The 23,023-nt window shown below is 38.4% G+C and overlaps 2 protein-coding genes across 3 annotated transcripts in view; one reads left to right on the plus strand and one right to left on the minus strand.

Moving 5' to 3' along the window:
* LOC119656546 (ras-related protein Ral-a) overlaps positions 1-12,453 on the plus strand; it is a 91,343-nt gene extending 78,890 nt beyond the window's left edge. Inside the window, exons 3-6 of one of the 2 annotated variants that reach the window (XM_038062908.1) lie at positions 758-918; positions 1,383-1,557; positions 2,172-2,292; positions 10,153-12,453. In XM_038062908.1, the coding sequence (XP_037918836.1) occupies positions 758-918; positions 1,383-1,557; positions 2,172-2,288 (453 nt within the window). In that variant the 3' untranslated portion in view covers positions 2,289-2,292; positions 10,153-12,453. The remainder of the gene's footprint in view (positions 1-757; positions 919-1,382; positions 1,558-2,171; positions 2,293-10,152) is intronic. The other variant, XM_038062909.1, reaches the window with a different exon arrangement.
* Positions 12,454-20,199: 7,746 nt separating this feature from the next.
* The window catches only part of LOC119658118 (glutathione hydrolase 1 proenzyme-like), a 37,485-nt gene continuing 34,661 nt past the window's right edge, over positions 20,200-23,023 (minus strand). The window contains exons 13-17 of the mRNA XM_038065385.1: positions 21,342-21,567; positions 21,090-21,280; positions 20,786-21,026; positions 20,545-20,658; positions 20,200-20,481 (exon numbers count right to left, since the gene is read on the minus strand). Coding sequence (XP_037921313.1) covers positions 20,323-20,481; positions 20,545-20,658; positions 20,786-21,026; positions 21,090-21,280; positions 21,342-21,567 — 931 coding nt within the window. The 3' untranslated portion in view covers positions 20,200-20,322. The remainder of the gene's footprint in view (positions 20,482-20,544; positions 20,659-20,785; positions 21,027-21,089; positions 21,281-21,341; positions 21,568-23,023) is intronic.

Here is a 23,023-nt window from a genome sequence, read left to right on the forward strand (position 1 = left end):
AATATCAGAAAAATCATCATCATCAAGGGCGGAAAGAGCAAGAGGATAAATTGGGCAATTCAGCAGCTACATTGTTTCAAGTTAGCTATAGAATTATGAAGTGAATGTCTCCCAACTTTAGATTACAAGAATGTAGATGTTGAATGAGGGAAACTTACCTACCTTTCGGGCTCCTACGTTGGGAAAATTTACAATTGTCACGCCAAAGAAACGAAATTACAAGACTTAGTAGGAATACCTATACCGTCTAGACACAATTAAATTGTTTTCGCCCATTCCACGAATAGGCAAAAAGGAAACTTTTGTTCACAAAATTTGTGTTAATGGACATCAAAATGGAGTTTAGCAGTTAGTTTAGGAATTTTTCGTAGGCAGATACGTCAACAAAGTGGAGAGAATAATGTTTAATTTATTCCAAAATAACGTGTCGAAGAAAAATGAATAGAAATCAGAATTGTGGCCAATTTGACCAATTGTTAAATAGTCATTTGGTCAATTCAACGAGATTTAACTCAATTGAAAGTATCTAAACAAAAAGTGTTTATCTTGATCTCCAAAACGTCTTTGAATGGATCTGAATAAATCTAATTAATTTTGAGACCAGTCTCAATGTCTACTGTTGAGCTTTTGAACGTCTCTGCTTCAAGTGTTATGTAAATTCTTTAAAAAAATGGAGCAGTCACACGTCATTCTTCTCATATATAATAACTTTATTGTTTAGAATGTAATCGATGCACATAAATTACTGTTTTTTTAGGTTGTTCTGGATGGAGAGGAAGTACAAATCGATATTCTTGACACAGCGGGACAAGAAGACTATGCAGCCATTCGGGACAACTACTTCCGCAGCGGCGAAGGTTTCCTATGTGTGTTCTCAATAACGGACGATGAAAGTTTCCAAGCGACACAAGAATTCCGGTAGGTATTCTAAAAAAGATACAAGTATATTAAATTGGCGAATACAGCGATGTGGGGAAGTCTTGGAACAATCGGAAGTGTGCAGTTACAATTGCAAGAAGTGAATGCCAACTAAATTTGTTAATGCTTGCGAGAACAATTCCGTTCCATAGACTCATCCTCTGGCTTAGAGCCAAAAGGGAATTTCAAATGCGGGACATTCCATTCGGAGGATCGGGACATGATAAGAAGGTCTCGATAAACAGATTCGTTTTCCCGGAGTTGTCTGAAATATGTGGATGATAATTCGAAGGACACAGGACTCTGGAAAAAAACTTGGACTATACACTCTGTATGGCCGAAAAAACTATCAACTTACAGTAGTTTGCCCTTTTTATGTCTCCTAACTTTCCTGTCTCACTCTATCGTTATTCTTGCAGAACATAGTCACTCACTTAATTACATTTACTTTATATTCATTGCAGCGAACAAATATTGCGTGTCAAAAACGATGAAAGCATACCATTTTTGTTAGTTGGTAACAAATGTGATCTAAATGATAAGCGTAAAGTGCCACTGACTGAATGTCAGGGGCGTGCTCAACAATGGGGCGTACCATATGTGGAAACGTCGGCGAAAACCCGTGAAAATGTCGATAAGGTAAAACTTATGAACTACTAATATATGCATGCTGCCCATTTACATCCAACATTTCGTGGAAGACATGCTGTGATGTCGTCTCATAAATATGGGCATAACTCCTTCTATATATTTTTCTGTTTAGTTGTAATCATTTTATTTTTGGCTGCCGTGCATTGCGCTAGATTTGGACCAATTAGAATCACAAAAATTCACACACAAAACCTATATATTTTGCTTTAAATTGGCGTAATCATGTTGGATCAGCAACAAAATGTACTTTTCTGTTGAGTCGTAGTTACTAGTATCTATAGATGCACCTGTATCGTGTCATGAGTTTGGATTTGAATGAATTCACATAACATCAGATCTTATGTAACGTTTACCATTGCCATGAATATCACATTGTTGTATAACTACTAACTCTAATTTTGCTTAAGAACGGGAGATGGGGTTTGAGTGTATTATTTCCTTTTTTTTCATTATAGAAGATGTAAACGATCTATTTCTTTTGAGTTATCGGCGACAATAGAAAAGTTAAACTAGAAGATACAATCAAAAAACCAACCAAACAATTCAAACATTATTCCATTCGTGATTTGTCTAAAATGCATATAAAATTTTTCCACTCACAGGTATTTTTTGATTTGATGCGTGAAATCAGATCACGAAAAACTGAAGATTCGAAATCAACAAGTGGGCGAGCAAAAGATAAATGCAAGAGACGGAAACTTAAGTGTATACTAATTTAGATAGGTGCATTGACAAATTTGTTTTATATCTCTATAGTTAATGGTTTTTATTTTCATTATTACTTTTTTATTTTCCAACCAATTCCAATATTTCAAATATCATTTTTCTCTTTAAGTTCTAGTGCTATTTACCGAAACACTTCTAGTAAATGCTTGACGGTGCTTAGAGTATAATGTTAGTGAGATTTAGCTAGAAAGTGCACTAATGCATTCACGCTTAACGTACGTTCATGAAAACAGTGTACTAAAAATTTGAGGTATGCTTCAATTTCCTTGGACACTAAAGATACTTGGTCCCATGTTCCTGAATCTGCTTCCTGCTTTCAAATGTCAAAGTTTTCCTCTATTTGCTGAACATTTCTCAAATTTGTTCTAATGATTTAATGAATGTTGCTTTTTGAGATAAAACACTTACGGCATTACTCTTTCAGTTAATTTATTCGTTATAGTCTGGGCCACATCAGAGGCTTCATAGAATGGGAGATATGCTAATGTATTCTCTTTACTCTAAAAGGTTTATTCCAAGTAATTTTCTTCCAACTGAAAATCTTAAAATATATATTATCCTTTTAAATCAGTGCTGTCTGTTTTTGATGGGATTTGATGGATAGGAGGACACGAGATCTTCACATTCACTTTACTGAATATTCTCCAGGTTGATAGATGCGTTTTCATACTATTTTCCTTCAAATTGGAATGCTTGATTACATCAACTACTTTTGGCTTCGAAAATGATTAAAACTAGAAAGATTTCTTCGCAAACAGAACTAAAAGAAATACGGAAAGCGTTGATCTTGTGTTTCATCAACCTGATATGTTCATCGAGGCTTTCGAGCCTGAAAGTCGCAGTTCAAATCTCGCTAGTGAGAGGGTAGATTTACATTACAGATTGCACGTCGAATATTAGTTGCTCAACCCTGAATGATGAGCAGCGAATGGCGAGTATCCAATACAATAAATACGGTTTAAGTGCTCCAATATGCAATTTATGATGATGGATCCACACTAGCCAAAGGCTATGAAAACTTAAAATCGTGTTGTAATAACAGGGCTTACTGTGAAACTTGTTGGAAACCGCTTTGACATCGACCATAGTCCCCATGACTCCCATTTCAAGAGAAAAGTCCCATGTATAGCATAGAGAATCTTTTTGACAGCCCATGGCATTTTGTATTTACATCCTCCTTAATGACTATTCCAGAATTGCTGCGCTTGCGTTGACAATTTGGTAAATGTTGATTGATCAAATACATTTGCACTTGTGTCTCTTCCATTTCATTTAACAAAATATAACTTTTGTTCTCTGTAATGAGACGGAGCGTGTGCAGTTCAACTGGAGTATCCCATCGACACGCGCAAGATAGGCATCTAAGGTAATGAACAAATATCATTTCATTTTTAACCGTATAATATCCGGTGAAGTTCCACCTCTCGTGGATGAGATGTTTAGTCACCGTAAAATGCACATACGGAAAGCTCTTTCAAATAAAGTTCAAATCGTCTAGATCATCAAGGCTCGGAATTATTCCTTGTAGTTTTTACAGTCTCTTCTGAGCGGCTTCTTTTACTCATCCGCATATCCTGGGAATCTACGATAATTCACAGGAAGTGGAAGTAGACATGATTATTAATTATTGAAGGGATACATTTCATCGGTTTTGAGAAGGCTTTCGGCAATGTGAACAGAGATTGTATCTAGCGTACCCTACGCAGGAGGATTATTTCGGAGAAATTAGAAACTAAAAACTATCTTATCCGATCCGATGACCGGGAGGACTTCAATGAGCTATGATATTTTTTCTCAAACAGCTCCACTGTGCTGATGACATTTGCTTCTTCTTCGACTGAGTTATTACCAAGTGAATCTGGATCTAGAGAAGCTGGCAACGGGAGTTGAACTGAAAATAAACGCCAATAAAACCAAGGTTTTTTGTCGCACTGGTCATCGCACTCTTCCTATCTGCCGGTATTAATATGGCGGCGCTGAGCCTGATGTTACTCGACGCATTAAAACCGTTAGATCTGCCTGGGTACGGAAAACACACGATGATTGCCAATTGGGGCTTGTGTTACAATTAAAATATCAATCGGAACCGAATCAACGTTAGCAGTTAGGCCGTAGAATGGCAAAAAACAGTCGATTCAACGTTTGGTAAAAGCTGTGTCCGTTTATAATCGATTCCATTTGTCTCTGTTTTTGATACACATATGTACATTGGAGACACCAAAGTATATATGGTTGTCCTTATCTCCTATGTGAGGGTTAGTGCATCAACGGTTCCTAGCAATGTGCTTCAACCCCTTCCACGATTTTTTGAGAAGCTTGCACTCTCCCTCCAGTTTTCTATGTCAGGCACTTCTAAGGCGACCCACTCGTCGACTATTCTGTGAGTTATCGACATTTCCCAATGTGTGATTTATCCACTTCCGTTTTCTGATCAACGCGTACGAATAGTAACTGCGGGCACAATTTCATTGTTTTAAAATCTTTGACCACTGAACCATTTTGCCAAGTTTGCGAGCAGAAAATAATCCGAGGGGGCTAAGTCTGGCGAATATGGTGCATGAGGTAGCATGCAATTCATTAATTTTGTTCATTGCACTAACGGATTTGTGACCTGGTGCAATCGTCTTGATGAAACAACACTTTCTTCTCAGCAAAAATCGGATGTTTCTGTTTGATTTCTTCGTTCAGAAGTTGTAATATATTCGCATAATACACAGCGGGTTTTGTTTTACTTTCTCTAGATAGTCAATGAACATTATCCCATGCACATCTTAAAAAGCCGATGCAATGATGAATGATGAATGTCTTTGTCTTCTTTGGAGACAGTTATCCCTTTTGAGTCCACTGTTTTGGTTGTTCTTTTGCCTTGGGTGTAAAATGGCGTACCCATGTTTCATCCATGGTTACGAAATGACGCAAAAATTCTGGTTTGTTTCAGTGAAACTTCGCTGAATACTCAATTGAAAAATCTTCGCGACAGTGTTTTGCTTGCGGCAGTCATCTTGCGCACACCTTTTCCATGTCCAAATTTTCAGTTAATACGCAATGTAGAGCACTTTTAGAAATACCTTTTAAATTTTGCTAACTCGCGTACTTTCTATCGACGATAATTCAGTACCGCTTTGTGGATTTTCTTCATCATTTCTGGAGTCGTTATCTCATTTGATCGGTCTCTGTGAGGATCGTCTTGGCAGCTCGTACGTTCTCGTTTAAACGTTTTACTGTTGTAAACGAAAGAACAGCCACCTAGAGTAGAATTCAGTCCAGTTTTTTCCACTGGTTACGCTGAGGCCTTTCAGATAAAATTATTGTATCGCGCAGCAATGATCAATTTTCTCCATTTTCACAAATTGACAGAAATCGTTCATTATTGTTCATTCAAACTTGAAATATATATTATAGCATGTTTCATAGATTGTGTGGTTTCCAATACAGTAACATTTTTCAACCAATTACCGCCATTTCTATGCCAGGTCGGGTACTTTTGGAACTACCCTCGTAGTTTATGCCTAAACCCAGAATACCCCGACGATACAACGAAAGAATTAGTTGGTGGGTGCTTCGAGCTGTTTGGTAACATTGGCGATCACTAACTATTTACTACCCCCCATTTAATAGTACGGAGAAAACATTGGCGCTGAACAGCCTCAGCTCGATCTTGATGTTGAGATAGTTGCACTTCCAGATTTTGGACAGCGGATTTAACATTCCTAATTCATGGGGTGGCATCAAGTTCGGTGACACCCCCGACAAAAATGACACTACCTAGATGCATAAAGTGTTCTACGCCTTTGATGTTCTGCCTATTGCTGCAAATAGACAATAGATCAGTCAGATTAGTTTTGTTTGATTTACCTGCTGTCGGAATCTGCTTACCTCCTTCTTCAAATGCAGTTATTTAGTCGAGGTTCATGACCAAGTGAGAGAATAAGCAAATATCATCAGCGTAGTCGAGGTGTTTGAAGAAATGTCACATGGTTCATTGAATCCTTCCACGTCCTCCAACAAAGACAACATGAAGAACGTCATCAATAACGAGGAGAAAAGCGTCAACAGCATACAGTTTTTTCGCTTTTGATAACAGCTATTAGTGTCTTCGTAATATCGCTCTTGCTGAGAGCACTCCAGATGCACACCCTGTTCGCGCTGTCGAAAACTTCTTTGAAATCTACGAAGAGCCTGAGGAATGGTCATCTAAGTTCTGGATATTGCTGCACAAGCTAGTGCTGCGACATCGATATTTCTTCTTATATATTGCTGTTTTTATATCGATGTTTTGCATACGATATTTTTCCAGTATCGATACTTTCGGTTTGATATCTGAGTTCGACATTTCATTTAGCCCAAAAGCTTAAAGAAATATGTATCTAATGGAACATGGAGGGAGTAATTAGATAGATTTTTAGCTCAAACATCTATCGAGTCTCTCCCCGAGCTAAGACGTTTATTTAAACAAATTAAAAACATAGCTGATTTCGAAGTAACAATTATGAGATGAAAGTGATGAGCTTAGAAAGAGAGTCAATACAACTCAAAAAACTTTAATTCAATCTGTTTCCACAAGATGGAATTCCATTTATTGTATAAGGTCGAAGGGCGTTTGGTGCTTTAGGAAATCAAAAGCAGCATTATAAATGGCAATACGTCAGCTCTGCCTATTTTATAACAGCAACAGGTGTCGAATTCTCCTTCAGGACTTGTATTACTTTTCGAGCCAATTGAATCTGCTACTAAGGCAATATGTTCTGAGAATTTTTTTCCTTCTTCCAAGTCTAACACGAATCACCGTTAACTTCTGAAATTAAATTTTATAGCAGAAAATGAATACAGCTTATGAGAGGAGCATCATAAATTGATTTAAGTAGCTTGGAAATCTCGAGCCGGATTAGATACCCCGAATCCGATGTCTCCTGAATTTTCGACTCTATGTTTAAAGTGTGGGCTAAAATTGTGAAATATTTACGTTACCACGACATCAGTTTCACGCCAAAGAGGTTTTCACATTAGGAAATTGCAAGAGAAGTTGCATCTTGACAGAAACACTACATACGCTTCTTTTTCTTTCATTAACTTTCATTAACACTGCACTGATTGGCTAACAAACACATTCCATACTCAAAGAGGATTAATATCGATGTTTTGGAAAATCGATGCTTCTCCTCGATGCTGTTATCGACATCAATGTCTTCTAATCCAAGCAGCGATATTTTTTTGATGATGTCGCAGCACTGCCACAATCAACCGAAGAGTAAACAGATACTAGTCTGCTATTTGTCATTTAAGCTTTCGAGGTGGTCCAGGATGGTTTTAGCTAACATTTTCCCTTCAGTTGTACTGAAGGCGGGCACCCTTCATCGGAATCTTAACGATCATAATCTTCTATTTACATATTTACGAATGACTAGAAGCAGCAATTGCAACTGTAGGGTGATCGACTACGCTGACGGTTTGACTCCGTTTGAAGGAGTTCTGAAATTTAAATTTATTTTTAAGGTTAATACAAAAAAATATACTATTCATTTATCTTAAAACTAATAAAATTAATCATATATGTATTTAAAGATATGATGATTCTTATATTTTACAATTTGTTTCTTCTGTTTTGATGAGCAAAATAATGTGTTCATCCAATATAATAAAATATCTAATTCATAACGACCGGAGGTGAAAGCAACACCTGTATAATATTTTTTGAGAATTGTGGGATCAGACCAAATGGGGAGCAACTTACTCCCTCTTTTTTGATCCACGGACCCCTCGTTTAAGGCTTAGCACCCAAACTTTAAAAAAATCTCAGGCGATGACGGCTTTACGATTTCTTACCAGAACAGAGGCAAGTCGTCAGACGCTGCCGTACCTCTGCCCTGGGAACAGCATGACCGAAGCGGCTCGCATATGTTTAGTACTAAGCCCTAAACGAGGGGTCCGTGAACCAAAAAAATATATTTAACCTCATTAGTTACATAATGTTAATAATTCGACGAGGCAGTCCTGCTGAGCCCCGTACAAGCGCGCGGACATTTCCTTTTAAAGATCCTTATTTTCTCCATCTAGCTAGCACTCAAATTAAACCAAATAGCACACCCGTAGGTCTAAACAGAATAAGGTAACAAATGATTTTAACCCTTCGGCTTAAATGTGGAGTATAAAAAAGTCTCCAAAGAGTCATGTATGCTTTGTGAACGCTTTCTAGCGCAAATTTAACGTGCTCATTAAATTGAAGACGTTCGTCAAGACGCACACCCAGGTATTCAACGCACTTCTTATAAGAGATGCGCTCAGAACCATCCTCGTTCGCGACAATGTGGAAATCTCTCCAATTCCTTTGGCGTACACTAAGGAGTTTCGAAACAGAATCTAGCTAGCTGTTCATGAAGAACTTAATACCATTGAACATCTTCTGAAGTTCAACTTGCACTTCAGTTATCTTCTTATGTGCCGTGTAGGCTATCAAATCAATCAATTCGTCAGCGAAGGCAACTAACGACCTTTTCGGAGATTTATTGAAGCCAAACAAGTTAAGTAATTCGCCGGCAAATACCGCAAAAAGTGTAGGCCCAGTCACTGTCACTGCAAACCATTAAGAACATGAAATTTCTCTATCAGTAGTGAGATTTCCATCTGTGATGACGAAGCATTTGCCGTACAGTATGCCATACATCATCGGTACGAAGTGATTGAAAACTCGTTCTTGAAGAGCAGTTAACACACAAAAGGTGAACTTTACCGGATATTATATGATTGAGAATCATGGCAAAGTGCTCCTTCCACATCTTCAGCTAATTATCATTATAGATGAGAAGCCTACCGTGGATGTTCCTCACAGTTCCATCGAAAGGGTTACGACCACTGCTTCATGGTGTGGTATGCGGTGGTGAAATCTATTTTTTCACGGTAACGGCACACCGCTCAACGAGGTCTTGCAATGTCCTTTCAAAATGTGACCGATAACTTCACCCTTCCTAGGAATAAAGACACTTTTGATGGTGTTCAAGCGGGCGCGGGTTGAAGTTGAAAATACAGACAGAGGTCGTTTTAGAGAATTTTTGTGCCTAGGTAGGATCTGATTACTGCAGTTGGATGCTGGGAAATATTTAACGTGGATAGCGCATGAAAAAGAGTATATTTTTTTCATAATTAGAGTTATACGCTAATGATCGGGCGGCAAATCTTGAGGTCAACTTAATTGATACTTTTACAAAACTTGTTTGATAACAAATGGACCAGGGTACCCGGCTAGGAGCGAAATGCTTTCTGTTGAATAGTGCTTTCGGGCACTTTTTCGAACTACAATCACGAATTGAAATGTTTCCGGGTGTGATTACTTTCGTACTCTGAAACTAATCAGCGAAAAAAAATTTTGAAATCATGATGATGCCTCTATACCACAATAAAGTTCGTGTTGCAATAAATTATTAATAGAATTGAATACGAAGCATTGAATTCCCATAGAACCAAGGTCAGACTATTTTTGAACAACTTCCCTCTAGATTGAATAACCTATAATCAAGTGTTTACTCAGGCAGAAATGTTTCGGTAATTTTATTGCTATTTGGAAAATGTTTTGTTTCATTGTCACGTAAATTTACAATATCACATTACACAAAACACAAAACACGTACACAAAAATTTGAAAATTTATTTTTAATCACATTGAAAAGAACGTTGGCTTATTGCTTTTGTTTGCGAGAATACTGAAATTGTAACAATAAATTGTTCATTGCTTTGATTTGGACTTCCTTTCAAGTATTATACCCAATATAATTTTTCAATTTTCAAAGTATTATTTTCAATATTCAATTTCAATTCCAACTTTTATGTGATGTAATATTTTTATCTGGTGTTTTTTCTGCTTAGGTTTTTTATGATCTCATCAGGGAAATATCATCACGTAAGAAGCAACGTCAGACCGAAGTACGACAGCCTACAAAAACCAAATCTCATTGCTGCCAATTGCTATAAACGGAACAAATATAACAAAATAACTATATCAATACACGATGCAAATAAAATTTATGAAGAAATATATAAAACGACTACTATAATGCTGCGTTATGTCTGAAACAAATGTAAGCAAGATAAATCCGGAAAGATTGTAAATAGTAAAATTTCAATCGGATCAAAAACGTATCCGATTCGTAGTTGAGCCTTTAAGTTACACCAAACACTCATGAGAAATTGCTTCCTGTCGCTTGTGATAAAACGAATTCTACGGCACCAAGATAAGGAGGATGTGGTTTTGATCCGATTGAAATTAAACTAAGTACAAAGGCGAAACATAAATAAGAAACACATGCAAACGAATTGAGTAATTTTACACTTTTCTATTCCAATTCCACCGCTTGTCCATAGTAATGAGTAATAAACATTCAGTGAAAAATTAAACAAAAATTAGAATAATGATTTTTACAAGATACGCATTAGCAAATATCAGATAGTTGAAATGGTATAATAAAGTCCTACTTTTTAATGCAACGTCCAGAACGGATCAAAAGTTTTTAATTAGTTTTCTCGTCATTCCTATCTCTACATACATTGGTATGTAACTGATAAACAGTCTGCTTGATTTTGTTTTCACATGCGCATAAGAGGACCTTTCAATTCGAAGAGACCTTGGGGAACCGATTGTTTTTGTACTTTTTGGGGTGAATTTTACTGAAATAGTTGGTAATTTTTGCGTTTGCAACTGTTTACAATTCTTTAAAAATAAATCTGCTTCCGCATTGTTCACACCAGATTAAACTAAGCTAAGCTAAGCCGTATAAAGGATGAGAAACATTTCAGCCGACAACAAGCGATCTCCACCAACATTATTTAGCTGACAACATTGCATTGAACGCTGATGATTGTCATAAAAACGTGTCTATTTGGGACTGATGATCCCAACTGATCAAGAGTACACAGACGGAAACATTGAACTAAATATTATCAATATATGTATTTCTTTGATGTTTATACTTTTTGTTGGCAAGGCAAGGAAGTTACAGAAACCGTTCTCATCAACATATGCTGAGAACACAAAAGTTGAGTTTCTTTGTGGAGACTCAGAGTTGTTTGAAATTCATCGTCCCTTGGTGCAATAGACCAAATGGCATCACACTCCTAGCTAAGTTGTTCTACTTAGCTTTATCAGTTCAAAAACTCAAGCGTCCTTTTGTGCTGTGTGGTGCCAGGAATTATAAATGATTTACACATTTGACTAATAGTGAGCAATCGGCCCTCCCAAATGCAGGCTTTGTAGGCATGTACCTAGTTGTGCATTACTTTGCGAAATTCTCTGATTTGTTAATAAATTATCTACTTAGGATTATGGTCCATGTTATTATCCGTTTCAGTTCCAGCATTTTACGTATTATTTATCACATTCGACATCAAAACTTTATAAGTTTATAAGATATTACTAGTTTGCAAAAACAATGCAAGTTCAAGATCAAATTTTCACAATAATTCTTAGGCAAATTGAAAACGAAAACCTTTGTAAACTTTTTATTAATTAATTGATAACTACAAAAGGAGAAAGAATTGTTTTGCGTTTGTAATCTGATAGAAACGAAGGCGGAGAAAAGTTATTTAGCGATCTACTGTAGCATGTAATTGTCTTTATAATTATTATTACTATTATTATTATATTGTCGCTCCATTCTTGCATAAAAGCAATGCTTTAAATACGTATTAAGGATATTCTGTTGTATTTTCTATTCGTTTGTTCTTCAAGATGCAAATAGGCACATTGCATAAAACAGAAAGTTACACATGCAAAAACACGTATTGTTCCTTCTCATTCGTATTTCACAACTTCTGTTTTATCTTAGACGATTATGTCTCTTAACCTCTTTATCGCGTGCTAGCATTTAACTGGCATTAAATTCATAAATCGAATACTTCGCAGTCATCGGTTGAAAAATAATAGAGAAAATAATACCGCGCAGTACATATTGTTTATCTCTGATTTAGCAAGCACCATATACACACACAATACACATATTTGTACTAATTGTATAAAATATTTATTTTTTACCATGTCAAAGGAAAGAAATGAAACATTGAAAAGGAAAATTTATACATACTATATATGAAGCTGAGAATATGTAAGTTGTAATGTAAAGCATACGAGGAAGAGAATGAAAATATAAAAGTAAATAAAAGATAAATAATGGATTTGGCATGCGCCTAAAGGGCGTTCTTTTTTAGGAGGTCGCTTTCTCAATTTTTGGTGTAAGCTCGTAGAGTGCTGCTACTGCTTGTAGTTACCTAGGAATGTACGTATCTCTTATGAACTGATCTACTACCTTTTGGTAGAAAGAAAGTTAGATTGCTCGGCCTAACATCACGCCAGGTAATTGGAATTGTACTAAACATGCGCAGTATATATTCGGAATATGTAGACCCATGGCATCGACTCCGACGGAGACGGGTCTATTACTAGGGCAGGAATGACGTTATTAACGTCCGAAAAATTACATATATGGAAGGAGTTAAAGGCCCATTTTACTCGCTCAAGTGACATTATTTTGCCCGCCAAAGTCCAATCTCTCAGTTGAGGACTGTACAGTCGCGGCCAATGAAATGTGGACAAGTTGAAAAAGTTAAATTACATCGTTTTATGACCGAAACTTTCAGCCACATTTAAGAAGCAAAGCAAGAATCGGAAACGCAAATTATTGCGGTTAAAATTTTTTACTTGAAAATTTGCAGACTATCTACAAACAACAAGATTCGGTAAAATTAAAAAAAATTATTAAAGATTTTCACATGTTTATTAAAAGATACTTTGCAATACATTGCATTAAATGCGAAAAATGCTCTTCGGGGACAGGTACCAAATTTTCTTCCAGGATGTTTTTATAATCAACAGCCTTGATCGTCCTTCAAGCATAGTCAATTGTCCAATTTGGCGATACAAAAAGCATCCCCACATCATTCTGCTCACTGGATGGCTTGATGTTCGTAGAATACACTCGTCGCTATAACGCTCTTCGATCCTTCGGCGTACATACTGCATTCCATCATTACGAGAAATGTTAACTTCGTTTCATCTGAGAAGACCACATTCTTCCAATTATCAACAGTCCAGCTTTTATGCTCCTTAGCTCACTCAAGACGTTTCCGTTTCATTTGAGCGGTCAAGCGGTCAGCCTGTTGGAGCCATCGTCGTACAGTGCTTGTAGAAACTGGTGTTTTTCCACGTGCAACAAAATGCCTTCTAACGTCCTCAGCCATCTTGAAGCGGTCTCTAAGACTAATCCTCTTTAAGAGTCGATCTTCACTTGTAGAAGTCTTTATGTGGGCTCCTGATCCTACTTTTCGCTCAGTACACTCAGTCTTAGCAATTTTTTTTAAAAAAGCTGCTACTGCAGAGTTACTGTAGCCTACCCGAGCCGAAATTTCCCGCACCCTTAAATATTCGGCTCGCAACACCAAAATCTTCTCTTTTGCAACTTCACTCATTTTCTTCACATTCGACATCCTTTCCGTTTTTTTAACTGTTGTCTGTCGCGTCACACAACAAACACATTATTGATCTAAAACCTTCAAGGTCGCATCTATTTACGCTAAAAAATTTACTATCTGCAAAATAAAGTACTTGTGCTTCCATAAAGCCCTTTTATTGAACTTTTATAGCTTGTCCACATTTCATTGGCCCCGACTGTATATGGCTGTTGATCTTGGCACACTGGGCAATTCCTAGCAATTTTGTCAGCATTGTAGGGTGGAATAAACCGGGAACAAAAGAATCCTATCTCCCTGTTGATTTTTAAGGTTTCGTTGAAAACAAAACCTTTTTAAAATCGGTTTACTGTCTGTCTGTCATATTTTGCCGGAGGAATGTGGGAAAGTTTAAGGGGGTTATCCCGTGTATCGGATCCGAGGAATCGATATCATCAATTGTATTTAGATATAGTGTAGAATAAATGGACAATGTGATTTGTTGATATTCAGAGTTGTTCGGAAACTACAGTGTTAAATAGGTAAAATGTTGCATGCCAGGTTTACGTTGAACGCCGAAATAAAGTGCGTATTTAACGGCCCGAATGACTTCGCTAAAATCGTAAGAGTTGAAGCCAAAGCTTTACATGTTTACATGTTTCTTCAAGAAACCTAAGGATTATGGATTAGGTATAGCAGGTTAATGGTCAGTTAAGATTTTATGGTTCAAAATCCGCATTCTACTTTTTAAATGTGTTTTTCTCGAAACTGAATGTTGAAAATCTGCTGTTACCATAGCCCAAAATCTATCCAACGAAATTCTTTGATATTTTCACGACTTATTCCGTACATATTTCTACGGTGCGCTAACTAGGATAATTATGATTCATTCGGTAGTTTTTTTGTATTCATTAAAGAAGCCTTGAAAAAACAACAAAATTTACAAAAGTTTAACAAGGCACCAAAAATTTAGCTTTCAATATTTTTTAATAATCTTAGTTTGTGGACTGTGGTTAAGTCCGCACGTTAAAATGCCGTTTACATTTTTCCTTCAAGACACGGCGCCCTCTAGCGTGGCCACAGAAAAAACACCTTTTTTGGAGATGGGTGGATAAGTTGCTCTATATTTCAATAATGAACAATGCTATCGTGGTGTAAATATTACTACTCATGTTCAAGATATCAATAAATACATGGTGAAAAATTCGTATTTGTACGTTTATCCACTTCTTCACAAAAAATTTCTTAAAAAGCGAGAAAAAACGGCCTTCACACAGAATTACCCCCCTTAAAACCTATCGTTAGTTCCTGCCGTACGGTTATGCAAGACTTTTACTTACTAAAATCACCTCTTTTTCTTTCGTATACCCTACAGGACCGCCAGTTTGGTATTGCATTACGGCGCAGGGTCATACTGATGCTTATCACCTTCCTCCGAAGCTCGTTTTTCCTTAGTATATTGTGCCTTAATTAGGTTTTCCACCGCCCTCCAGTAGGTAGGATGTGGTTCACGATATTTTCAAGTGACAACTGCGCCCCAGCGACAATTCCTACGTCCGCCTCGTGTGCGGTGAATCTCGGACAGTTAAAAATAGTGCATGAGCATGCCTACATCACAGTTCGTCAGATGTTGTACTGTAGGCGCACAATGTCCGTAATGCACTTAATTGGTACGGGCGTGCAATCTTTTTCCTATTTACTTTATGTTCGAAAGCCAAGGCACAGACAGGAGTTGCGTAAAGCAAAATCGAGCTAACAACTCTGAAGATAAGGAGCCGAAGATTTTGTCTTGGTCCACCTGTATTCGGTAACATTTTTGCCAACAATATATAATAGTAATTGTGTATGCTTTTGTTGATAAAATTTCAAGATTTGGCTTGAAGTTTAATTTTTGGTCAATTATGACTTCCAGGTATTTGAGCGCTGCTTGCGAGTGTATGGTATGTTCGCCAATCCTAATCTTCATTAACGTTTGCTTCCTCCGTTTGGTGATCAGAACTACCTCTGTGTTATGCTCGACGAATGTGAGGCCAGCAATTTCTAAGCGAGATCTGATTCCTCCCATTCCCCATGTGATCGGTACAAGACTGTTGTAGATAAACCCTTCTAAAAGTTTATCGATGCGATTTAATAGACATATAAGCCTATAAGACGAAGGATCACCCAAAGGTTTATTTGGCTTTGAAATTAGCACTAGCTACTGTTGCTTCCACTTTTCCGGGAAAATCCCTTCTTTGAAGCAAGTTGTGAATAATTAAGTAAGTCAATTTGGAGCTGTCTTGACTGTCACTTATTTGGGAAGCCGTCTGCGACCTCAGGAACCTGTTTTATGGTTACCTCGGGGATTTCATCGAGATCTACCTAAACAGTGGGCCGGATTGATTCACTTGGGACTTGCGGGAGAAGAATACTAACGACATCTCGCAGCAAATCAAGGTTCGTGGTCAACCGTCAACGTTTATTCCTGATCGATGCCATGATTGCGCTGTATGCACCGCCCCATGGGTCGGAAACCGCCTCCTTGCATAACCTCTTGAAGTGTTCAGTTCTAATTTTAAAATGACTGCTTGCAGTTCTTTTCTCGCCTCTCTATATCGGTCTTGCAACTCTTCAGGTCAGTTCCTGTTTTGTTGACTGTGTCTTTTGGCTTTGAGGCAGACCGTATGATATTCATTTCATGCCACGTCGCGCATGAAAGCGTCACATGCTTCCGCATCTTTCGAATAACCAGACGACCTAGGTTAATTAGGTACTAGCACTGAAGAAGAAGGCACGTGGTCTCCGAAACGATCGTATGCGGGGAAAAAATAAAAATATTTACAGGATAAGGAAAAAAACCTAGTTCCCATTTTTCAACTTATATACCAACTGTAAAAAAAAAACATGGACACTAATTTCAAGTTAGTTCGAGTAGTACCAGAAATCTTATCTCTGGTGCGTTTATAGGCAGGGCATTCATATAGGATGCGTATCATCTTGTAGAATTGTAGTTCTGAATATATGTTCAGCTAGTTAGTTGCATGCCTTCCTGTTTTCCTTTTTTTTGGTTCAGATAATGAAAAGTTCGGTGTATTTAACGGCATTTAGTCTGTCTGTCACTTGTTCTTTGGGAAAGCTTCTTCTCAGTTTCTGATAGCAATAGTGCTACTGTATACGGATGGTTCAAGTGGTTAGAGAGCTCGGCTGTCGCAGCGGAAGGTCGCGGTTCAAATCTCACTGATGGCAGAGGGATTTGCTACCGTAACTGGATGTCGAATACCAGCCGACTCAGCTGTGAATGAGTGCCTGAGTCAAATAAGGGTAATAATCTCGGTCTTGAATGAAGTGCTCTAATAACTTCAAGATCTTGATCCAATATGGATTATTGCGCCAACGATTATTATTATTATTATAACTGTCCTACTGATACTCCAATTTCCTGGTTCTGGTCCCAGCATGGGAGGAATGGAATCATTTTTAACTAATGTATCTGAGATTTCAGTTCAAAGAAAGTTCTCTATCCCTGAACGACTTTTAAGGTTATCAAGGAAGTGTTCAACGTCCAAAAAGTTGCTTGGCTATCGTTGCGGATTGTAGTGCAATTTAATTGCTGGCCATTTACTTTGATGTCACTTTAAGGATCACATATACCTCAGTCTGATAGACCGTTGTACTCATATATTGTCCCAAAGGAAAAGCTCGTTTCTCATTTTTGTTTGGGAGGTATATCCGAGCTCAAAAACCTGTTTTTAAGACCTTAGTATACTCTGCCGCGCATTCTTCTAATTTGTCGTAGTCTGCTTGTGATCGATGCCTCAACGTCTTAAATTTAAAATTTACCGCAGTGTCGTTCGCCCTGTCGCCCTTTATGGTTTAACGGGTTGGCCGACTATGAAAGACAACGAACGGCGCCTCGTGATAATGCAGACAAAGATGTTCTATTACGTTTTTAAAGTTGTTTGCATTTTTTATTTGATTGATTGATTGATGAGTGGAGAACCTTTGAAGAATATTGTGAGAAAATTTGAGACGAGAACCAGAACAAAACTAAGGAAGATATAGCAGTTTAACCAACCACGTCTCATTCATAACTCAGCGCGGATTCGTGGTTGGAATGGTAAAAAGTTCGCGGCTAATGTATTGAATTCTTTCAAAAGCAAGTATATTGCTCTTCACATGGATGTTTTGGATGCCATCAATCGTATGTATGAAGATCTGGGGATCTCGTGGAGCGATGTGTCGCGAGGTTTTACGCAGAACAACAATGTGAGTTAAAACCAACTTATTTGGAAAATCTCATCAAAACACTTGAGTGGAGCTTCTGCCAATTTATGTCTCGCCTGTGTCTGTTCTTTGCTTTACTAACCTTTATGTAAGGCATGAGAATCAGTAGTGGACCAAGCGCTCATCAATAGGTGTAATAAGCAGAGCCAGCCGGGAGCTGAAAAACAGACTAGAAAGTAGGATTCGTCGTAGACACGAGCAAAAAGGTGCTGATAGCAACATCCTTTATAATGCAATAAAATTCGCTTATGAACGTTTTATTCAATTTTTTTTTGGTGCTCAAAACTTTAAAGCATTTTTTCAGAACTCACGTTTTCAAAGCCGGTGCCCCTCTAACGCCAAAATTACTGCACCGATCCTTTTAAAATTTTGAACTTATATTTCTGTAAATATTATAATTTACGAGGTAATGCGGGAGTTTTTTTTCAAATTTATGAATATTTTCTATTTTGCAAAAACCGCGTTTTTCATTTTTCCAGAAAAGAGAAAAATTGAAATATGAACCATTTCAACAATCATGTAATGAAAGTACTTTTATTTTTCGATTTCAGATGACCCAGCAGCCAGTTATGAGGGGTACCGCAATTCAACCTTTTCCGGAGATGCTTCCAAATAAATATTGGCATTGCCTTATTTTTTAATATATTCAATATTCTTCTAATTGCCATACCTTAATGTACCATTGGTTCTAATAGATAGATCTGACCGAATTGTTCTGCCGAAGGATCCACTTCTTTGCGTCTGAATTCTCTGGATATTGTCATCCCTCATTACCAAGAGTTTTAGCTTTCTTTTGCAGTGCCTTGCTTTGTCGTCGAGTGGGAGCTTTTCCAGTTTCATAATATCCGAATTTTTTTTCATATACTGATATCAATCCAGTGGAAAGCGTGCCCTCTACAAGTTTTCCCGGTTGGGGGGCGCAACTTGATTGCTCGATGTTGAAGACGCTGACTGTTTATTACTTTTGATATCATGTCAAAGTGATATCCGAGGAGTGGTTGATCAGTGTGTGTATGGTATGGGTTAGCTGTTGTAGCTTGAATTTTACGCCAGGACCGTGTGTTCCCTAAGAAAATGTGAATATCAATATTCCTTCTTCGTTGCCGCCTTTTTTCGTGTAGTGCAGTCCGTTAAATTTTATTTGTGGTTCTTTAACAGAATTGTGTATTGCGGATGGGTTTGCTGGGTTTTGGAAAGCCTAGCATCCATATCCGCCATCGTAATTAGGCCGTAGAACTTTACGGGAAAGGCTGAGGGTGTTCCATAGCAAGAGACATTCCTCAAGTTTTTGTGTTAGATAATGAATCCCGCAAATTAGAAATTTTTATTATTTTTATCATCATCATCATCATCATCATCATCAACGGCCCAACAACTGGTATCCCTTCTAGGCCTGCCTTAATAAGGAACTCCAGACATCCCGGTTTTACGCCGAGCTCCACCGATTCGATATCCCTAAAAGCTGTCTGGCGTCCTGACCTACGCCATCGCTCCATCTTAGGCAGGGTCTGCCTCGTCTTCTTTTTCTTTTTCTACCATAGATATTGCCCTTATAGACTTTCCGGGTGGGATCATCCTCATCCATACGGATTAAGTGACCCGCCCACCGTAACCTATTGAGTCGGATTTTATCCACAACCGGACGGTCGTGGTATCGCTCATAGATTTCGTCATTGTGTAGGCTACGGAATAGTCCATCCTCATGTAGGGGGCCAAAAATTCTTCGGAGGATTCTTCTCTCGAACGCGGCCAAGAGTTCGCAATTTTTCTTGCTAAGAACCCAAGTTTCCGAGGAATACATGAGGACTTGCAAGATCATAGTCTTGTACAGTAAGAGCTTTGACCCTATGGTGAGACGTTTCGAGCGGAACCGTCTTTGTAAGCTGAAGACTATTATTATTATCATACATTTGAAATATGTGATCCACCGCAAAATTAGTTACGTTTTGGATAACCCATTTTGCGTGATATTTCACATCTGCGATGTCTGCTTTTAGCATACTATGTGGTGTAGTTTTCAGAATATTATTGCGTCAAGATAGGAGAGCAACAATCTTTGTTTTTGAATTTTGAATATTTTCAAGAAGCCAAGAATATATGACACCACTTTTGACTGCAAAATATCAGTAGGTTTAGCTACCAGTGAATTAAGTAGAGATATTCAAAATAGAGAAATACTATTCTTGTTTTTACGTAGTCTATATAATTTACATCATAATAAATAGAAAACAATATCAACCATTATTTTTTACTGATTTTTCAATGTTATATAATTTTTTTGTGGTGGCGATCTTAGTCACAAACTCCTTGAACATAAATAGACTGACTAGACATTCGTTACTCGTAGTATGCTACGCTTCCAGGCCTTCGCTTATCGTATACAGCTTGAACGTCTTTTTTGCTAGCAACGGTTATTGCTGTGACAGCCGAGAATCCATCATTCCCTGAACGCATTTTGAGGACATGGCCTTTCGCTTTGAGGGACTCTAAAATTTTCTAAATGTTTTGTTATAGTAGAAGGTGTCAGATTTATCGGTCCACTATTTTAATATCAATTACCTCATCAAAGCCGGACTCATACTGAATGTACATTGGGTGCAACTGGTGGTGAAGTCTTGGAGCTTGGATAGCCTGGTCCAATGGTTCCTCCAAAAGTAAATGTCGGATAATGACCTAAATAGTAAATACTTCAGTGTCAAATAAAGTAATCAATTGTAATGTATTTAGCAGTGAAATTGGATTTGTATAATTCAAAGCGGAAAGGGCAGTTATCGCATGAAGACATCTGAAAATTCATCACCTGAGCAACAGCTGTAGTGATCTTTGGTCCACCAGCAGCTCCCAAAATAAGCCGTGGATCTTTGTGTTCATCGAGTACAATGGTGGGAACCATACTTGATAGTGGCCGTTCTCGTGGTCTAACAAAATTTGCAGGTAAGGGTAGAATACTGTAGTTGTTAAGTTTCCCTGGGGTCGAAAAATCATCCATTTCATCATTGAGAATAATACCAGTCTGTTGTGAAGCTGTTTTGGAACCGAATCTGAAATATTCAATACGCTTGTTATTGGTAATTCCTGTTTATATTTGTTGTGAATTCCCCCACAATGCATTTATGGTGCTGGTTACTGTAATGGCATCTCCATTAGGTCCTAGAACTGCTACGTTGGCTGTCCCTCGGTCACCTGCCAGGGTGTTGTTTGCTCCATAGTAGGCACCCTTGTCAAAAGTTCGATCATCTTTGATTCTGGGAAAAATTTCGGCTGCGAAATCCTTCGAGGACATCAGGGAGAATAACTAAAAAGATTGAAATTGTATATTCACATCGATGCTTATCAATAATCTAGCGATTATCTACCTCCTTAAAAACTGGAGCATATTCGCCATTACATATACATGTTCTCAGACCGAAACCATGCTTGAATGCCTCGATTATTCGATGCCACAAGAGTTCGTGATTACTGGTGATATTCTCATTGATTAGGTTTAAAATGAAATTCAATAATGGACCACTTCCCGGAAAAGGTACTGTATGAACGATGCAGTCTTTTATTTGTGTAGTCGCTGGTGTTCCCCATTGCACACTGAAAAGGTAGAAAATTTATTAATGCGTTTCTCCCATATTACATCCTATCTCTCTCTGGGATTGATATGTGGCTCTCCAGGAGCTAAGCCTCTCGTCTATCAAGACCGGTAGTGGGTGGTGACGGGCACACCCTAAACGAGGTGACCCTACCATTAACCAAAAGCTACGGAACTAGACCGAGGAGTCGAAAAACACCTCTCCCAGTCCAGGGTATTATGCATACCGGCTCATTGAATAGTTTGTAGTCGGGGCAATTGACTGTATTCGAATGGAGCCTCACTGATACTTGGTTGCCTCAGTGAGTAAACCTGACTTTACCGTGGTACCGTGGGTTATGGCACGGCGGACCTCCTAAGCCCATAGTCGGCGATCAGGGATGAAGGTGAAGACCATCCTGCCGAAAGTATTTCCTGAGCAAATACTCACTCGTGAGGAGCAAGAGATATTTGAGGACCTCACTGCTATGGAGGTGTGTGAGGGATTGAATAAGGAGCTTGTGTTTACCGGCATAAGTTTTCGACCAGGTTTTATACTGGTAGAACTATAGCTTCTAAACTGCCAGGCTGGAAGGGGACGGAACTATCGACGCGTGCTGGGGGTGACGTACCAAAAGCATGCATGGTTACGGATTACCTTCCCAAAGCCGCAGCGATTCAGACGTGGAAGGTTCTACGCCTCGTCATCAGTTAAAACATGGACCGCCACACACGGTTATGGAGAGTTTTTAGAAGTAAAGAGGAGGGCAAAGGCAAACTCCTCACGACCGGGTAGACGACCAATCTCTGAAGGCAATTGAATGCCGTAACTGCCTCATTGATTGCAGATTTTCTAGCATACATATTTAAGTGCACAGGGAGAAATAAGGGAAGGACACGGGGATGCCATAGAGGCTAAAAGCGCAGGACCGGGCACGGTGGTGGACCTGCTGCTCAAGGAAGAGGAAAAACTGGATAACCTTGATCTGGAGTTTCTAGGGCTCAAGCCGGAGGGCAAAACACAAGGAAGCGCCTTAGTCGGAGGAGGAGAAAACTACTCCAACATTGGAGAAGAGTTCCAAGCATTAACGGAGCCAATGGCGAGCACTGAAATAGCCCAAGTAAACCTCCACCATGCAAAAGCTGCATTAGCAGTAATTGCACGGGCAAATTCCAAGGATAATATTGGAAAAGTGTTGAACCGTAGATGTACCGCTGGCAGATTCGCTGTGTGCATGGAGGAAGTATGCAGATAATTTCGGATTTTTCTTTTGAAAAACCAAGAGCTTGCATCATCCTTCGGATGCCCGGATAGCCGAGTGGTTAGTGAACAAGTCTGCCATATGGATGGTCGCGGTTCAAATATCACTCGTGGAATTTGTATCTTGATTTGACGTCGGATACCAGTCAACTCAGCTGTGAATGAATACCTGAGTCAAATCAGGGTAACAACCTGAAGTGAGCGCAATGCTGACCACA

The sequence above is a fragment of the Hermetia illucens genome, chromosome 5, assembly GCF_905115235.1.
Source record: "Hermetia illucens chromosome 5, iHerIll2.2.curated.20191125, whole genome shotgun sequence".
Taxonomy (NCBI): domain Eukaryota; kingdom Metazoa; phylum Arthropoda; class Insecta; order Diptera; family Stratiomyidae; genus Hermetia; species Hermetia illucens.